The sequence below is a fragment of the Brachypodium distachyon genome, chromosome 4 (genome assembly GCF_000005505.3).
Source record: "Brachypodium distachyon strain Bd21 chromosome 4, Brachypodium_distachyon_v3.0, whole genome shotgun sequence".
Lineage (NCBI taxonomy): Eukaryota > Viridiplantae > Streptophyta > Magnoliopsida > Poales > Poaceae > Brachypodium > Brachypodium distachyon.
Window position 1 is genome coordinate 32,349,234 of NC_016134.3, and position 16,100 is coordinate 32,365,333.

Consider the following 16,100-nt stretch of genomic DNA (forward strand, 5'->3'; position numbering starts at 1 on the left):
AAGCACACAAAAAACTAACAAAAGAAGGTAGCATAACTTGATGCCAGACGTTGATCCGTAGTTCCCTCGTCTCTTAAGAACAGATTGATCATGAGAAACGAGAGGAACCGCCGGAGATTAATGCTTCCTCGAAGACGACGGCTGCCAGTGGTTTGCTTCTTCTTTTTTTTAGAATCAGGCTGATTTATTAACTCACAGTGCCGTTTGGGATACAAATAAAGTCGGGAGGCAACAAAAGCTAAATATAGCGACCTGGACTCATAGCTAGAACTGCCTTTGCCAAATTGTGTGCATCAATATTTGACTCACGATTCTCATGGCCGAAAACCACTCGATTAAAAGCTCTGCTCTTTGCACAGATCTCACCAACAATTGGGCCATAAGCACATAGCAAATTCTTTACCTGAATATCCTTCACAACTCCCAGGCAGTTCGAGGAGACCTGAATGCTCTCAAGATGAAGATCTTGGCCAAGGGAGAGAGATTCGCTGCAGGCTATGGCTTCAAGAATAGATGGTTCAACCAGCCCGTCGATCACTACGGCTGACGCACCAGCATAGCCTCATCTCGGCAGACTGCGGCCACAGCCGCTCGCCGGAGGAGTCCATCTTGGGTGGTGCACCGCCTTCCCCCGGCGAATAGCCACCGGGACCTTCTCATCAGCATCTAGCTCCTTAAGAAAATTCCTTATGAAAGAGAGAGTAGATAAAGGACTTTGGAACTGGTTATCATGAATAGCTCGTTGCCGGCCCACCAAATCGACCACATTATAACAAGGATGAATACAAAATCCTGCTGCTGCACTGTCTCCATGAGAAAGAATAGCCACTGTTGAGCATATGGAATCTCGTTTGCCATTATATGTTCAGTGAGATCTTCATCCATAAGGGCCCAAACACACCGAGCCATGTTACAATCAATCAAAGCATGCCTCCAATTGTCCTCTACCCCATGACATATAGGGCAGATCATACATCCGACATTTTCCGTCGCATACGAACTTCGCCTGTAGGAATAGAGTTCTTAGATAAACGCCACGCGAATACGCGCAGCTTAGATGGCACCTTCACCTTCCACAGTGCACACCATTGCTTCCTACGCTGGCTGTCATTTGAACCAGAAGGTCGCCTATCAAGCCAGTCTTCACGTCTCCTCTTTGTCTCCACCAGCATGCGATACGCCGAGCGAACCGAGAAGACACCAGATGGTCCAGACCTCTCAAAGTGCCATCCCCAGAAATCATCTTGGTTAACGGAGCACAGTGGAATATTCTTGATCACCTCAGCATCCAAATCGAAAAAGTAACTTTGGAAGATTCCTCGGCTAGTGGTTTGCTTTATCAAAAAACTTTGCCGCGTGTTAGGACTCTACGATGAACCATTTAGAGCAGGCCCATTTCAGCATCCACAAGGACCACAACGCTGTCCACTAGTGGGTTGGTTTGGGAGTGCTTTTTTCTTTTCTTCTTGCGTCCTGTTGCCATATGTGGAGCAAACTATTTTCGCATCATATTGCATCACAACGAGGGAGTCAAATTTCACTTAACACACCAGCTCTGGCTCCCACTTTTGTGAGTTGAATCCTACCTATAAAGTGTTAACTATTACTCCCTCCGTCTCACATTAAGTGACTTTCTATTACATGCATCTAAACGCTTTTTATACATAGATACATTCATATTTGGACAAATTTGAAGTCACTTAACATGGACGGAGGGAGTAGAAGATACTTCCTTCGATCCTAAATTGTTGTCGAAATATTACATGTATCTAGACGTCTTTTAAAAATAGATACATCCATATTTGGGCAAATTTGAGACAAGAATTTAGAATCGGAGGGAGTAGTTTTTTTAGTGTTAACTACTCCCTCCAACCCATATTACTTGTCTCAAATTTGCCCAAATATAGATGTATCTATGTTTAAAAAGCGTTTAGATACATGTAATATTTCGACAAGTAATATGGCTCACAGGGAGTAGAAGAATTTCTGCTTTCAAAGCCTTCCATTCCTGTTGATACTTTTCAGGGGTCAAGTAAACAATACATGGATTTAATTGATTTTCTTCCTTCCCTATTTTTACATATATTAAAGCTGAATTGTATATATACAAATTATACAGTAATGAAGTAATGAACCCATTTAATAGGGGTGAAAGAGGAAACGGCCGCAGCATCCTTCAAACAAGTCATCTATGAAAAGTTGCTCCAGAAGCAAGAAGAAAATAACAACACTATTTGAGCATGTATACGAAGAATCAACGAATTTTGATAATGTAGAAGACAATGCTTCTATCGGTTCTTTCCACGGCTACACAAAGACAACAGCAAAAATGACTAGAAAACAAAATGGCATATATACCAGAAAGAATCAGGGATTCTTGTTCTGAAGGACACTTCTTCCTTTCAGTTTGTACGATCAGGCCACCTTTCCGTCCTACTTGAAATGTAGCCAATGGTGAGCACAATTAGCTCCACTGGTCGGAACAAATGACAGAATACCGTGTTCATTTTCTGTCCTTGCTCCATTTTTGTTGCTTCAGCTTTTCAGTTGCATCAGCTGGCTTCTCAGGCTGCACTCCCTCATCTATGTAATGGGAAATTGTTAAGGCAACAGTCAGGTATTTCGTGGTGAAGACAGGATCTGACAGGGACGATGGATATATTATGTATATTCCTGTCCAAAGTATAATTACCGATTTTAAACCATACCTGCATATGTTGCGCTTGATACAGTAGATTCCCACACTCTTCTATCAAGGCTCTTTCACTGGCAATTACTTGGGCGAGGTTAGAAGCTACTCCATCAACTTCTTCAACCTATATATGACAAGAGCAAATTTATTTCATCAACATGACAACAAAAAATAACCCAAAGTAATGGCTTGTTAAATTAGTGAAATTTCTCTAGATATGGATTTTTCCTTTCTGCAACCCACCAACAGTAAGTCAATTTTTTTACAGGCAACCTATTTTCTTCTGTTTATTTGCATCTCGCTGGATCTTATATTTCGCACCCTGGAGGATGTCTCAAATTTGTGGAGTATATACAGACACATCATATCAGTGTGGGCATGCAGACTTTCAATTGGCAAACCAAATGAGCATGCAGAATTGTAGGCTAAACCAGTTTACTGTCTTGCAAAACCTCAAATAAAAACTTCCTGAATAAAACGTCCTACTACGTATAGAATTATAATTGAACTTCCAAATGGTGGAAAATTTCATAACCCCCATCTACCAATCTTTGAGAAAACATTATCATCATTAAGTATTTTTTTTCTATTTCCCACCATATACACAGTAATTTTTTAATAAGTTTGAAAAGATAATATTTGAGGAGCACAATCCAAAAGCATGTTGCAGTAGCTAGGCATGACAACACTTTGATAGTTTTCTCACCTTCGGCAATAAATTTCCAACACATGGAGTTACTGGTTCTAGCAGTTGCACTGCAGAGTCAATAACCTCCGAGATTTCCTCGCAGTTTACCTGCAAAAGTTATTATAATAAGTATTATTGTAACAAAATATTTGGTCGGCATCACTTGCAGAATTCGTGCAATTTATGCCTAGAGTATGAATTTAAATCAAAATCTCACCCTAACACCCCCAAGGATTGGAAGCCGCAGTGAGGCCTTATGTAACGCTGATGTTGCGCCGGTAAGACAGCTAGAATAAAACTCCTCAACCTCACTCCATTGATCCAAATACGGCACCTGATGTTTTGGCCAATAAATAAATAAAATTAAGCCACACTAAGTCTTTAATTTGAACCACCTATTCAGATAAATAAACCATCTGAAGTGCCCTGATGCTAGTGCACATGTGACACATTTCGAATATTAGTTTAAAATTTCAGTTCACAATAGCCAACTTCAATTGGCTCATAGTTAGAAAATTTGAGATAGCACCTGGATGGTTCCATCTTGAGTGAGGAAATAAACCCATTAAGTGACATACCCAAATCCAATTTCAATTGTTACACTTTTTTCAAATACTCCCTCCGTTCCATAATTCTTGTCGAAATATTACATGTATCTAGACACTTTTTAGGAATAGATACATCCATTTTTTTGCAAATTTGAGACAAGAATTATGAAACGGAAGGAGTACTACTTATGACGCCATACACACAACACAATAGTTTCAGAATTTTCTGAAAGCAAAAGGTATCCAGTCCAAGTTTTTGTTACCTCGTCACTAACAATAGAGCACAATCTCTGAACCATCTTGATCTTCTCCACCTCTGCTCGCTTGCCAGCAACTGATTCTCGCAGCCCGGAAATTCTCTCTGCGAGACCGAAGAGGGAGTTCTTCACGCGCAACAAAAGGAGCAACAATAACGTCAGCATCTTAATTCATATTCCAATTGTCAAAAACAGAGAAAGGGTTACCCATGACACAATAGCAAAACCTCACCTCTGCCGCAGCAGCCTTGACCTTGGCCGCGGCCTCTGCCCGGGCACTCAGGAACCTGTACTGAACGTAACGGTTGTCCAGCAGTCGCAGCTGGTGCACGTCCTCCTGCTTCCCGGCAACCTTTCTCCCCCCAACCACCGATGCCTTCTTCAACTCTGCTATCTTCGTCCCATGCGGCTGCGGTGGCCTTGGCGCCGCCATCACCTTCCCAGTTGGAGCCTGGCAACTCGACAGAGCCGAATTAAGCGACCGGTGGCACAGCGGGATAGCCCCCCGTGTCGACCCACCTGACTCCGGCACCGATGAGCGGAGCTCCGATGACAGGCGGCCGCCGCGGCAGGACGCCGGACCGAGCAGCGGCGGGCTCTCGCAGGGTGCTGCTGCTACCACGATCCCGTCAGGCTCAGAGAAGTCAGTCAGTGTGGAGGACGAGTCCGTGGAGCAGCACGACGCGGCATCGTCCGCGGCTGAAGGGCAGGAGGAGGCTCGCGCGGGCGTCGGAGGGCGCGGGTAGCCCCTCCGCGCCGTGGCCGGGATCGGCCCGCTGCAGGAGCGGGGCAGGTGCCTGGGCGTGGCGGCCCCGGCGGCAGACGATACGGATGCTCGCGGGTTGGCGATATCGCCGAACAGCTTCTGTACGGCGCGCCTGCGGGAGCCGGTGGAGGGGGGAGGAGCCGGGGGATGGTTCTCGTTGGCGAAGGGGGTGGCGACGCGGGTGTGGGCGCGCGGGGACGGGGTGGGGGAGGAGGCGCGCGACGAGGAGGAGGAGGTGGAGAGGCGCGGGGAGGAGGAGGAGGAGGATGAGGGGGCGGGGGTGGAGAGGTATCTGGAGCTGACCTCCCGTGCGCGGCGGCGCGGGCGAGGCGCGGTGGTGGTGGTGGTGTTGAGCTGCGGCGGCGGGGGCGGAGGCATGTCGGCCGAGGCCACCGGACGTGGCAACGCGCAGGAGGAGGCGGCGGCGGCCATGGGAGGTGGCGGATCGGATCGGATCGGAGAAGGGGAAGTAGCCGTTGAGGCGTGATGAGATGGAATTTTGGGGGATGAGATGAGATGAGAAGGGGAAGGAGCGTAACGGCTAGTTCGGGAAGAGGGGAGAGGGATTTTAACAAGTAACGACGGTAGGTAGCGAAGGAAGGGGGGGGGGGGTGTCTGTTCCCACTTCCTACTGACGCGTGGACCCGTTCGGTTTGTCTTTCTCCGTGGCCGTCGCCTGATGACGACGATGATGGCCGTTTGACGACGGAGTCACGGAGCAATCAGCGCAGTGAGATGACTAGCCGAGTAACAACTAACAAGATACCGTGCACGGACATTCCTATTTTCTACAGGTTTAAGTTGCACTTGATTCGTGGTAATATCAGCCTGCTCTACAGGCATAATTTGTCTGCCTGCTCTACAGGCATATTTTGTCTATTGACATGTGTTGCGTTTCAAATCAAAAAACTTATGCTATAGCAGATAATATCACAATCTATGTAAATAAAGAAATTAATAATCTTTTGAGACGGTCTATCTCATAGACAGCCTTGAACCATTGTGGCTTTTGGCTCGTTTCGTTTGTTCTCAAAAAATTGTACTACTCAGAGATGACTCATGTCTTTCATAGAGCTTTGTCAAATGTATACCCCTGCACCACCTTTCGATCCCATTGGACCCTAAAGCCCATAATGGACTAGTTTACATGCGTGTTAGGTGAAATTCTCCATGTTTGAGTAATATATATCTCCCTTTCACGCGCAAAAAAGGGTGAAATTCTCCTAGGTAATGATAGCTGGCAACTCAAATGTCTATTTTCATCGATCGATGCAGAGGCCATTTCCCTCAGGGAAATAAGCCAGAGGAACAAGGTAATATTGTCTAATTTTTTTGACAAGCGAGTTCTTATTACAGGACAACGACCAAGCATGCCCTCTAGTTCCTCGCAGTGACATGCTATTTTGCAGAAACAACTTTATCCTTTCTATCTAAGTAACTACCTTGCTCTGTGGACATCAGTACAAGACATTCGCAATGCAAGAGAGATAAAAGAAAGAAATAGAACAAAGACGACCCGTTTTTTCTGGATTCATCTTTTTATTAGATTTATTGATTAGTTATTCATCTTATTTGATTAAAAAATACTCTTTGACACTTATTATGTATCGGAAGGAATATTATATTTCATCTTTATTAGATTTATTTGATTAATTTTATTCATCAAATCATTAATTACAAGATATGACCTTAGAAGATAACTTATCGCATAGAAGATAACTTATTGCTTAGCATGTTCTATTGGCCTCTTTTGCCAAAACATTTTAAAGATAGCCTGTGCTAACCAGCTACGAATGAGGCACGGAATCAAATCAAAAAATCCCCACTTTCCTGTTCGTTTTCGCTGAATGCATTGGGAGATCTCTCAGGTCAGGACGGCGACGCAGCCGAGATCCGAGCAGACAACGGCTAATATTACATCAAAAAGCTTTGATAATAAATTTTGTCATTGAAAAACATACTCACCTATGGCATCACTGATGTCTGATGCTATACTTCATCAGCTCACAACAAGAGTTTCCAAGCCAACGTAGTTCTTGTCCCTAATGATTTGTCACTGGAAAACGTCCCACTGACGTGTGATGCAGCAGCTGCCACCTTATACAGCAAGCATTTTCCAAGCCAATATAATGGGTAATGATCAGCTTGGCTATCGACAAACCAAGAATCTTTGTAAGATAAGGGCTTTGTGCAGACAAAGTTTGCAACAAAACTTTGCCTTCTCAAGTGGAACTCCACCATGTACCATTGTAGCCCCGTACATATATACAGGAGGCATGCTGTCCTGATCAGGCTTATGATTTCTATGCTACAGTATGCTTTGCCATATGCTCTACTCAACTAAGAGAAATTGTATATTTACACGATTAGTTCCAGTCTTGACCCCACATGCTATGATACCATGAAGTTCGCAAAGTATATATCTTGTCAAGCTGACAGCTCAAATTCTGCTATTGATCATAGAATCCTCGTCTTAGGTTTTGGGGTTGATCACCTGTCATGAACCAACAGAGAGCAATGAAAAAATTTCAGTCCGAGAGAAGCGGATGAATCTGCATTCGGATGGAATAGTTATACTGATGATTCAATAAAGCACGTTCCAAACTAAGTATACACTTTGAAGTTATCATGTGGGCCCTCATGCACTAGTCATCAGTTAATGAGATAATTTACGTACCAAAATCATCAGTATCATCATCAGTCTGACTGGTAAAGAATGGAGTCAGATAATTCTTGTCCAGGGCGGTGAACGATGTTGTGCTGTGTCATTATTTGAAAAGTAAGCGAGTGTACTTATGAGTTGCAAGCAAATGGGATCATATGATGTGATGAAAAGTACCTTTTGTGGAACTCCTTGAGCTTCATTCTCAATCCTCCTCCAGACGATGTACCTTCCTCATAAGTTGGGGGAATGTAACCACTGTTATCCTCATAATTCTGAGAATGAAGGCATACAGAAATCAGCCCTAAATCCAAATTATGCACATAAATATCAAAGGCAAACAAACTACACCATGACAACAGAAGACAAGAAATAACCTATAAATCATGATCAACTATGCAGGTACTGGCATTGTTATTGTTTACGGGCCCGTAGCAAAAAATGTAATGTGATATTTCCAGCATCTAATTAATGGCAATAAAACAAATTTTTGCGATGAGTTTTTTAGAACACAGAAAATAGATGAATTGTTAAAGCAGCAGAAAACCAATCACTGCTTACTTCTATTGATGTATTTTCATCACCAACTACATCCAAAGCTTCAAGCATGGTGCCTGTTGACCCTCCAATAAGAAGTACCTGCATAGTTTGAAGTACTTGACGGTACATTTTAAGGATATCTGATTGTAACATGGTAGCATGTACCAACTATCCTAGAATACAGCAGTTCAGGAATGCTATGTCTCAAAACACTTGCAAAGAAAATAATTTTTACTGAACAGAATACATGTAGCAATTTGATTATGTGTTCCTTGGATATACCTGATACTTCCACAAAATTAGGTTCCATGGAACTATTTTTTTTTAATTCGCATCACAGCAACAGAAAGCCCATTTAATATAGACGCGACCAACTAGCAAACTATCAGCAGCACATCATGCTATCCGAAGAAATGCAATGCACGTAAACGAATAGCAATCCAATCGGATTCATACTTAATTATTTCTTGAGTAGTGACCCAAATCAAGAATGTTAAAACTGAGCAAATACCGTCAAAACAACAATGGCTGTGGTAGTTGTTAATATCGCCTTTCCATGTCCTTCAGGAAGTTCATGAACAGATTGGAGAGCAAGTGCAAAAGCCATGGCCCCTCTAAGCCCTATTTGTCCAAATAATGAGAAATGAGCTTTATAAAGTCACGGTCATATAGGGCATAAGTTGTCAACTACAATGGCACTCACCACTAAAACAAAGTGCTTTCTGATGCTTCAGAGGTATACGCCGATGTTCTGGCCGTGATATATTAACCAAGTATGCACAAGAGAAGACATTTGCTGCCCTATAGAGAAAATAAAATCGCAGGAAATAATGTCATTGCATCTGATGAATTTGATAGTTGGGATAAATCATACTCCCTCCGTTCCTAAATGTAAGAGGTCATAGCTTTGTCCTAAGTCAAACTTCTTAAATTTTGACCAAGTTAAAAGATAAATCTACCAACATCTACGACGCTAATTAGTTTGGTTAAATCTATGATCATATATATATTCATAGCATACTTATTCGATATTCTAGAGGTGGATACATTGTTCCATAAACTTGGTAAAACTTTAAGAAGTTTGACTTAGGACAAAGATAGGACTTCTTACATCTAGGAACAAAGGTAATACATTATTTTCTACATGTCCTGCAACATTATTGCAGGTCCAGTTTGATTTTAATTCAAATATGTGGACAACAACATGGTGATAAGGCATGAGTGTTTTATAAACTTCACATTCGCTAGTATCTACTATCTAGCTCGTATTATATATGCGAAATGAGGGTCTCGGAGTACCTTGCAACGATTATAAATATCTGCTGTCAAGTCAAGGAACCAAACTTCAACCAAACAATTAAATGGTCCCAAACGGGTGATAGTTAAATGTGAAAAAAAGGATACAATTGAGAACAAGATGAAGCCAACATGTGACCAGCTATGCTCTTCCATGGCTATATCAAAGCCCATATAAATGAAGCTAAAAAGAAATCAGGAATAGTCAAATAGGAAAATAGAAGTTATATTCCAAGTTTCCAACTACTCAACTATGCTTCAGAGACTTACACAAATGTTTCAGCCAAAGATGACAGCAAGTGAAAAAATGCGGAAACAAAACGCTGTGAGTTATCTGACAGATTGGAGTACGTATAGTGCTTCATAACCTGAGAAGAAATAGCAAATATGATACCAGGAGACAAAACCACCGCAGAAATATGACTAGAATATCACATGATAAATCCATATTGTGCTTACCATTCCCGTGAATAATATAGAAACAATTCCTGACAAGCCAAGTCCTTCAGCTAACATATACCTACAAATGAATGTGAACTATTTGAATAAAAATATCCTAAAATGGAAAGAGTGAAGTCTCAAATGTCCTTACGAGAAGTATGGGAAGAGAACAAAAAGGCAGCACTCCAAGTTCTGAAGACTGAAATAGTAAAGATATCAGCAGCTTTAGAACTGGCAACATATCACTTTTCTTCTAAATGAAGACTAAAAATAGGTAACATGATATGACTTACTTGTCAATATCCAATCCCGCATATTTAAATAGGTGTTGGGTGGTCAAGGCTTCACAATATCAACATAGTAAAACAAGCTATGGCATAGGATAATGCCTAAAATGCTCCAAATTTAAGCATTCTTACGGAAAAAAACAAACCTTACTAGCATTTACCTCTGATGCATCCCACAACTCAAAAGCACTCAATAAGAATAGTAATGTGTGTTACAATACAAAAGGGGGGTTAGGATGCCAATAAGGGGGAAATAAATAATGTGACCTAGATTCTACCAAGTTCTCTTGATTGCAGATATGTAAGAACAGTTGTCTAGAAAAGACTAAAGTTCAACTGAACAAATGAGTTATACATTCATATAATGCAATCAGAGTTTTGCATGAGAAACATACAGAAAGGATATAAGAGCAGAAATAAATCCAACTCCAACACCTGCAAATTAGGGGGATGGAAATAAGCCAGTTGATGAATGACAGGAAAAGTTAACTGGCCACAAACAGAAGAAATGGCAGGAAATGATGGAACTTTAAGCTTAACATGCTAGAGGCTGGAGATAGATATTTAGGAAATTCTGTCATTTATTTGCATGATTATTATTAGTACTAAAGAGTAGCTGCTTTGCCGTCTGTTTGTATAGGCAAATCTTATTTCCGACTTACCAGTGAGAACTATCAATAGAGCATATATAGTTATCCAGAAAAAACTGGAACTACACTCACTTTCAAGACTGTAGCTATACTACATTTTAACACGGCTGGTGCTGGTCAAGGTAACGCTACCAACCATCTGGGCCCACATGTAAGCAACAAACGGCAATGTTTGCCCGTACGGTAACTGGGAAGTTGCCACGGACAAGCCAAGCCCCATCATCCAGATGGCATGGCACCAAGGGGATCCACCTGAGTAATTCCACGGTGGGCATTGACCAATGTCAACACAACTATAGCTGCTGATATGCGTGAAATATATGACAATCAAACCTTGTGTCAACTTACTGGTGGCCCATACAACCATAACCCGTTGACATGGATGATGCGTGGTTGGCTATCTTTCTATAGTTCTTTCTAATGCTCTCCTAGATTTCAATTCTGTTTTGCCAGAGTACATGCAGTTTTATGAAATTAACTTTCTGTTTAGCACGTGAGAATGTGAGCACCTATGCTCTGGCAAACTGTATCTTCACTCTTATATGAAGATAAAGATGGCAATCAATGGCGGAGGTCCATCCACCATCTTCATTTATTACATCTGAAACCATCTCAAAATTTTGGCAAATGTTTCAAAGACGTGGCAGAAGCACGCTACGTTGCTACCAATGCCCAGCCATGCTAGGACAATCTAATTTATTTATCGTTAGCAATGCACAAGCATTTAGCTATATTATAAAAGATAGTGATAGAGTTGTGATTGGTCGCTACCGAAACGCTCAAGCTGTTGCATGCCAAAACATGTCAAAGTACATACGGTCATGGCAGTCTCCTTGTAAATTCCAAAATACATGATGTAACGGCAAGCCAATTAAATGTGTATCTTCAGCACTGGTGCAAACCTGATGACATGGAACCAACAAAGATCTCAAGAAACTGGAGAACCATCATAAAAATGCTTTCACTGCCTGCTGCATTACTTCTGACTGATGACATTGTCCTGAAGAAAAATATAAACATAAGCAAGAAATGCATGTCGATTATATAACAGGCTCATTAACAGAAGCAAACCTGTAAAGAGAAATTGCCATCTGCACTCTCCAAATAAGAAGACGCATAAGTTAGTAATAAGCACGAGGAAGTATGACATTCTTGCGTAAACTAGAAAGAAGTAAAAACAGACCGCATCATTTAAAACAGATTCACCAAACACCAGAGCATATAAGTTAACATCGCTGCCCAGTTCCTGCACAGAAATGATATTAAAAGTTTTATTCTTATAAGTTCATGAACTCAGCAAACTCAGAATTAGACATTGGCCTTACCTCCTTCAATGCATGTTCCATTAAATTTTGACTATCAATGAAACATCTGAACTATTTTTAATGAGAGTTCAGGGGGCCTACCAGCACATTTAAGAAAACATAATACTAAATCTGCTTAAAGCGTGTTCGCAAAAAAAAAGGTCTGCTTAGAGCAGTAGCACCATTTCACCATGCCAAACGACATCCACGATAACTTATCCACTAAAAAGCTTCCGTTCTGATGAAACGTTAACATCTACAAGTGATGATAAGTTTTTCAATCAAAGTTGGCAACTACAAAAGAAAAATGGGTGCAACTGTGTGATTAAACCGTCTTACTGATATTTAACTCATTTTTAGTTTTTACCAGTCCCCTCACACAACAGCTTTTCCCCTTCCAGGATAATCTTAATTTTCCAGCAAAGATTTATAGTCTTGTCGCTGTTCGTCCATTGAGCACTGCTATTCAGGATTCAGGTTGATACTGAGTTACAAATTTGCAATTGTATAAACAACCATTTTGTTGAATCCGCAAGACAATTTACATATAACACATATGACATGGCTTACAGGTAGTTACAAGATAGCTAAGCCTGCAGTACTTAAAAAGCGCCGGTGGCATTGATATTTGTGGCTTTATACTGTGATGCTTCATCTTTTACGGCATGGCCTCATTATTATGAAATAAGAACCTTGAAACTAGCCCATGGAGTGTACTAATCAAGCATGACCAACATTAACAATGCATCATGCTTCAATTTTCAGGCACGAGGAAATAACATCCTCGAAATAACAACAAGACAACTTTAGTGACTTGGTTACTGGTATGTTCCTTACTAACATCTGTATTCACTATTAGTTAAATCACTACGATGTTCCAAAGTCCTTAGGAACAAGGACAGAAATTTCCACAACATCAGCTAAATCGCTATAGACAAATCCTACACAGAACAATGTTAGCTAACAATACAGGTTAGAGAATAAGATAGAGAAAAAAAAGCACCTGGAATATTGATAATACTGTGACAGGATCAGTCGCGGATATAAGAGCACCAAACATAAGGCATTCAACCAGTGGAAGTTTGTACATTAGAAATGTCAGACCACCAAGATAGCTGCAGTTATGACGAATAGTCTTAGAAGATGGAACATTCAGCAAAATTAGACAAGTAAAGTTTGTGATACTTACACAAGCATCCCTGTTACAATGGAAGCAATGAATGTCCCAAGAATGGCAAAAGTTACAATAGCCCCAAAGTTGGCAAAGAATGGTTTCTGTAAAGAGATGTTCTTAGAAAAAAGTAGTTTTCATAAAGAAAAGTATTGTCAATGTAGACAACTTACTGGGGATAAGCTGAATCCTGATTGGGTTCACTGAAGTCAAGGAATACAAATTTAAATTTGTAAAAGACATAACCATGGTAAAAGATAGTTAGGAGGCTTAGACCAGTATTTAGGGCAGGCAGTATGCCTTTTTATCCTCAGCAAGGTACTAACAACAATAAAACAAAGAAAACTGAAAATGAAGGATATAATATTATAGGAGGTAGTAAGAACAAGAAGAAGAATTCTTCATGGAAGTTGAACCATGTCCTGCAAATCGGAGGGAATAAGGCATAATCAAATCGAATATGCTACCATTGAGCGTCAGATGACTATATAATAAACAGAAGACAACCGATGCAGAAAGTCTAATAAGAACCAAAATACATAATAAACACAAACCTAGTATTGGTCTCTGTATTTGAAATATTAGCAAGCCCACCAACAACTAGTCCTGTATTTTCCCAATCATCGAAGTTCACATGTAAAGAAATGCACACGATAGGATGAGTGAAATGAAAACAGAAGATTACAAACTAATGCAAAACAAATCATGTGATAAACCTAATAATATACAATATAACAATCAGAGACTCAATTCAGTTTCATGTTTAAATGTCAGTTTACTCAATCAACAGAACAGTCTTTGCAGACACACACTTTATTGCAAGATGTGGCTTACAATGGTTCTCCTTGATCAAACAGCAAGAATTATAGCTGATACACTTGGGACTTGAGTATTTATCCTTGAACACGATATGATCAAAACTTTCAGATTAATTAATGTACCAATATCCTTTATAAATCAATCAGGACTCCCGATTTGTAGTTTTGACATGAACACGGGGAGGAATAAGAATTTCCGATCATTTTTTTATTTAAGTCCGTCTTTTGCAAAGTTGGACTTGCTGGGGTGACAACACATTTTATAAGTTTATATCTGAAATGAGATATCTTAAACAATTTAAGACCCAAACGAATTTACAGTTATGGAGAAGTAAGGGGAGAGCCATTGAACAAATTCCAGCTACAAGAATTTTTACTATCCCCAATAACATTACATCATGTAAGGCCTTGTTTGGCACTAGTGTTTTTCTAGTTTTTTAAGAGTATTATCCCCCCCAAATCCGAAAACACTAGAAACCCAAAATGAGTTGTTTGGTAGGCATAGATTGTAGGGGATAATCCCCAGATTTCCCCACAAAACACCTCATTTTTGCATCAACTAAAAACACTTCTCATACTAGTGCTTTTGGGTGGGAGGGTTTTTTGAGAGTATTGGGTGAACAAGCAAACCCCTCGAATACCTGCCCAGTAGTGACTAAAAAATACACTAGTGCCAAACAAGGCCTAAATGGGTTTCAACCCAAGTGATCAACAAGATAGAAAGACAACTATCAATAGCCTAGTTAAAGTTAGCAGAAATATTAGTTATCCCGTTCTTCTGCTGCTTGGCGGTTGTACGAGCTTAAGGCCACAAAAGGAAAAAAAAAATGGGGTTGAGCTAATAATAATTAGCGCCAGAAAGGAAATACCCAGAATCTACGAAATGATCAGTTGAACTACCAACGGGCGACTAGGTTTAGGGTTGGGACGCAAGGATCGGGGTCTCAGCTGCAGAGGCGTGTACTATATCGTGCTATAGACATACCGATGAGGAGCGATGCACTGGCCTCGGGGAGGTAGTAGAAGCGGTGGCGGCGTAGGACGTGGCCGAGCACGAAGGAGAGCACGAGCATGGAGATCTGCAGCAGGATCCCCACCCCTGCCACCTGCTGCTCCTTCCCCGGCGGAGCGGGAGGGGGTGGGGCCAAGAGTCCACCCCCCGGCGGCGCCGCCAAGGCTAAGCTCAGCTCCAGCGCCATCCGGATCCCCGCCGGTGAGAAACGCCGGGGGGACACGAGCGCGGCGGCGAGGCGGGGATCAGTCAATCGGGCTCTCCAGAAGACCGGCGACTGGTGGGGAGCGTGGAAAATGCGGGGGTTGGTGGTGGGGCCGCAATTTTTAGCAGAGAATACTCGTCTCAATACATACAAGTCGAATCGAATATATGGGCTTTGATCTTCGTGATACCGATCATTTGCCATTTCTTTGCGTGTACTCCGTAATTGATTATTTGTCCCAAGTTTCTTTGTCAGTTCGAGGATTTGCCATTGAATTTCAAGTTGATTATTTGTCCCAAGTTTCTTTGCCAGTTTGAGGATTTGCCATTAAATTTCATGTTGTTTAGTACTTCCTCCGTCCAACAAAGGATGTCTCAACTTTGATTAAATTTGAATGCATTTATACACTAAGTCATGTTTAGATACATCTAAATTTTGACAAACTTAAGACATGTTTTGTTGGACGGAGGAAGTACTGTTTTTCTCTTCAAATATTTGAACTCAACAAAAGTTTGAGACCAAAATACCCATGGATTAATCTTGCCGTTATGTTTCTCCCCCTCTCTCTCTGTTCTGTCTCTTCCCCCTCTCTCTCTGTTCTGTCTCTTGGTTTACGAGATGCAATTTCCACTAACGGTGGAGCATAAATCTTGAAGCAATTGTATTCTTTCATTAGGATATATACCAGCAACATCATACCAATTTCGAAGCGCTTTTGGTCCTCGTCCAAGGAGCTCGGCGTCACAATGTAGCTGCAGTCTGC

General features: G+C 41.3%; 2 protein-coding genes across 2 annotated transcripts; both read right to left on the reverse strand.

Annotated features, from left to right (window-relative positions):
• Nucleotides 1–2,122: 2,122 nt before the first annotated feature.
• Nucleotides 2,123–5,499, reverse strand: LOC100821955 (protein ENDOSPERM DEFECTIVE 1). The gene is made up of 6 exons (XM_003576338.4): nucleotides 4,418–5,499; nucleotides 4,192–4,311; nucleotides 3,598–3,714; nucleotides 3,399–3,488; nucleotides 2,709–2,816; nucleotides 2,123–2,583 (listed from the first exon to the last, which is right to left on the reverse strand). Exons 1-6 carry the CDS (start codon nucleotides 5,381–5,383, stop codon nucleotides 2,536–2,538), a joined length of 1,449 nt encoding a protein of 482 aa, XP_003576386.1. The 5' UTR covers nucleotides 5,384–5,499; the 3' UTR covers nucleotides 2,123–2,535.
• Nucleotides 5,500–6,865: 1,366 nt separating this feature from the next.
• LOC100833002 (sodium/hydrogen exchanger 6) lies at nucleotides 6,866–15,452 on the reverse strand. The gene is made up of 22 exons (XM_003577891.4): nucleotides 15,106–15,452; nucleotides 13,857–13,908; nucleotides 13,665–13,724; nucleotides 13,476–13,500; nucleotides 13,321–13,406; nucleotides 13,135–13,246; nucleotides 12,011–12,073; nucleotides 11,899–11,918; nucleotides 11,730–11,827; nucleotides 10,584–10,612; nucleotides 10,184–10,215; nucleotides 10,042–10,089; nucleotides 9,909–9,969; nucleotides 9,720–9,817; nucleotides 9,558–9,633; nucleotides 9,453–9,472; nucleotides 8,857–8,954; nucleotides 8,665–8,774; nucleotides 8,175–8,252; nucleotides 7,791–7,888; nucleotides 7,629–7,711; nucleotides 6,866–7,445 (listed from the first exon to the last, which is right to left on the reverse strand). Exons 1-22 carry the CDS (start codon nucleotides 15,317–15,319, stop codon nucleotides 7,402–7,404), a joined length of 1,605 nt encoding a protein of 534 aa, XP_003577939.1. The 5' UTR covers nucleotides 15,320–15,452; the 3' UTR covers nucleotides 6,866–7,401.
• Between the last annotated feature and the right edge of the window lie 648 nt (nucleotides 15,453–16,100).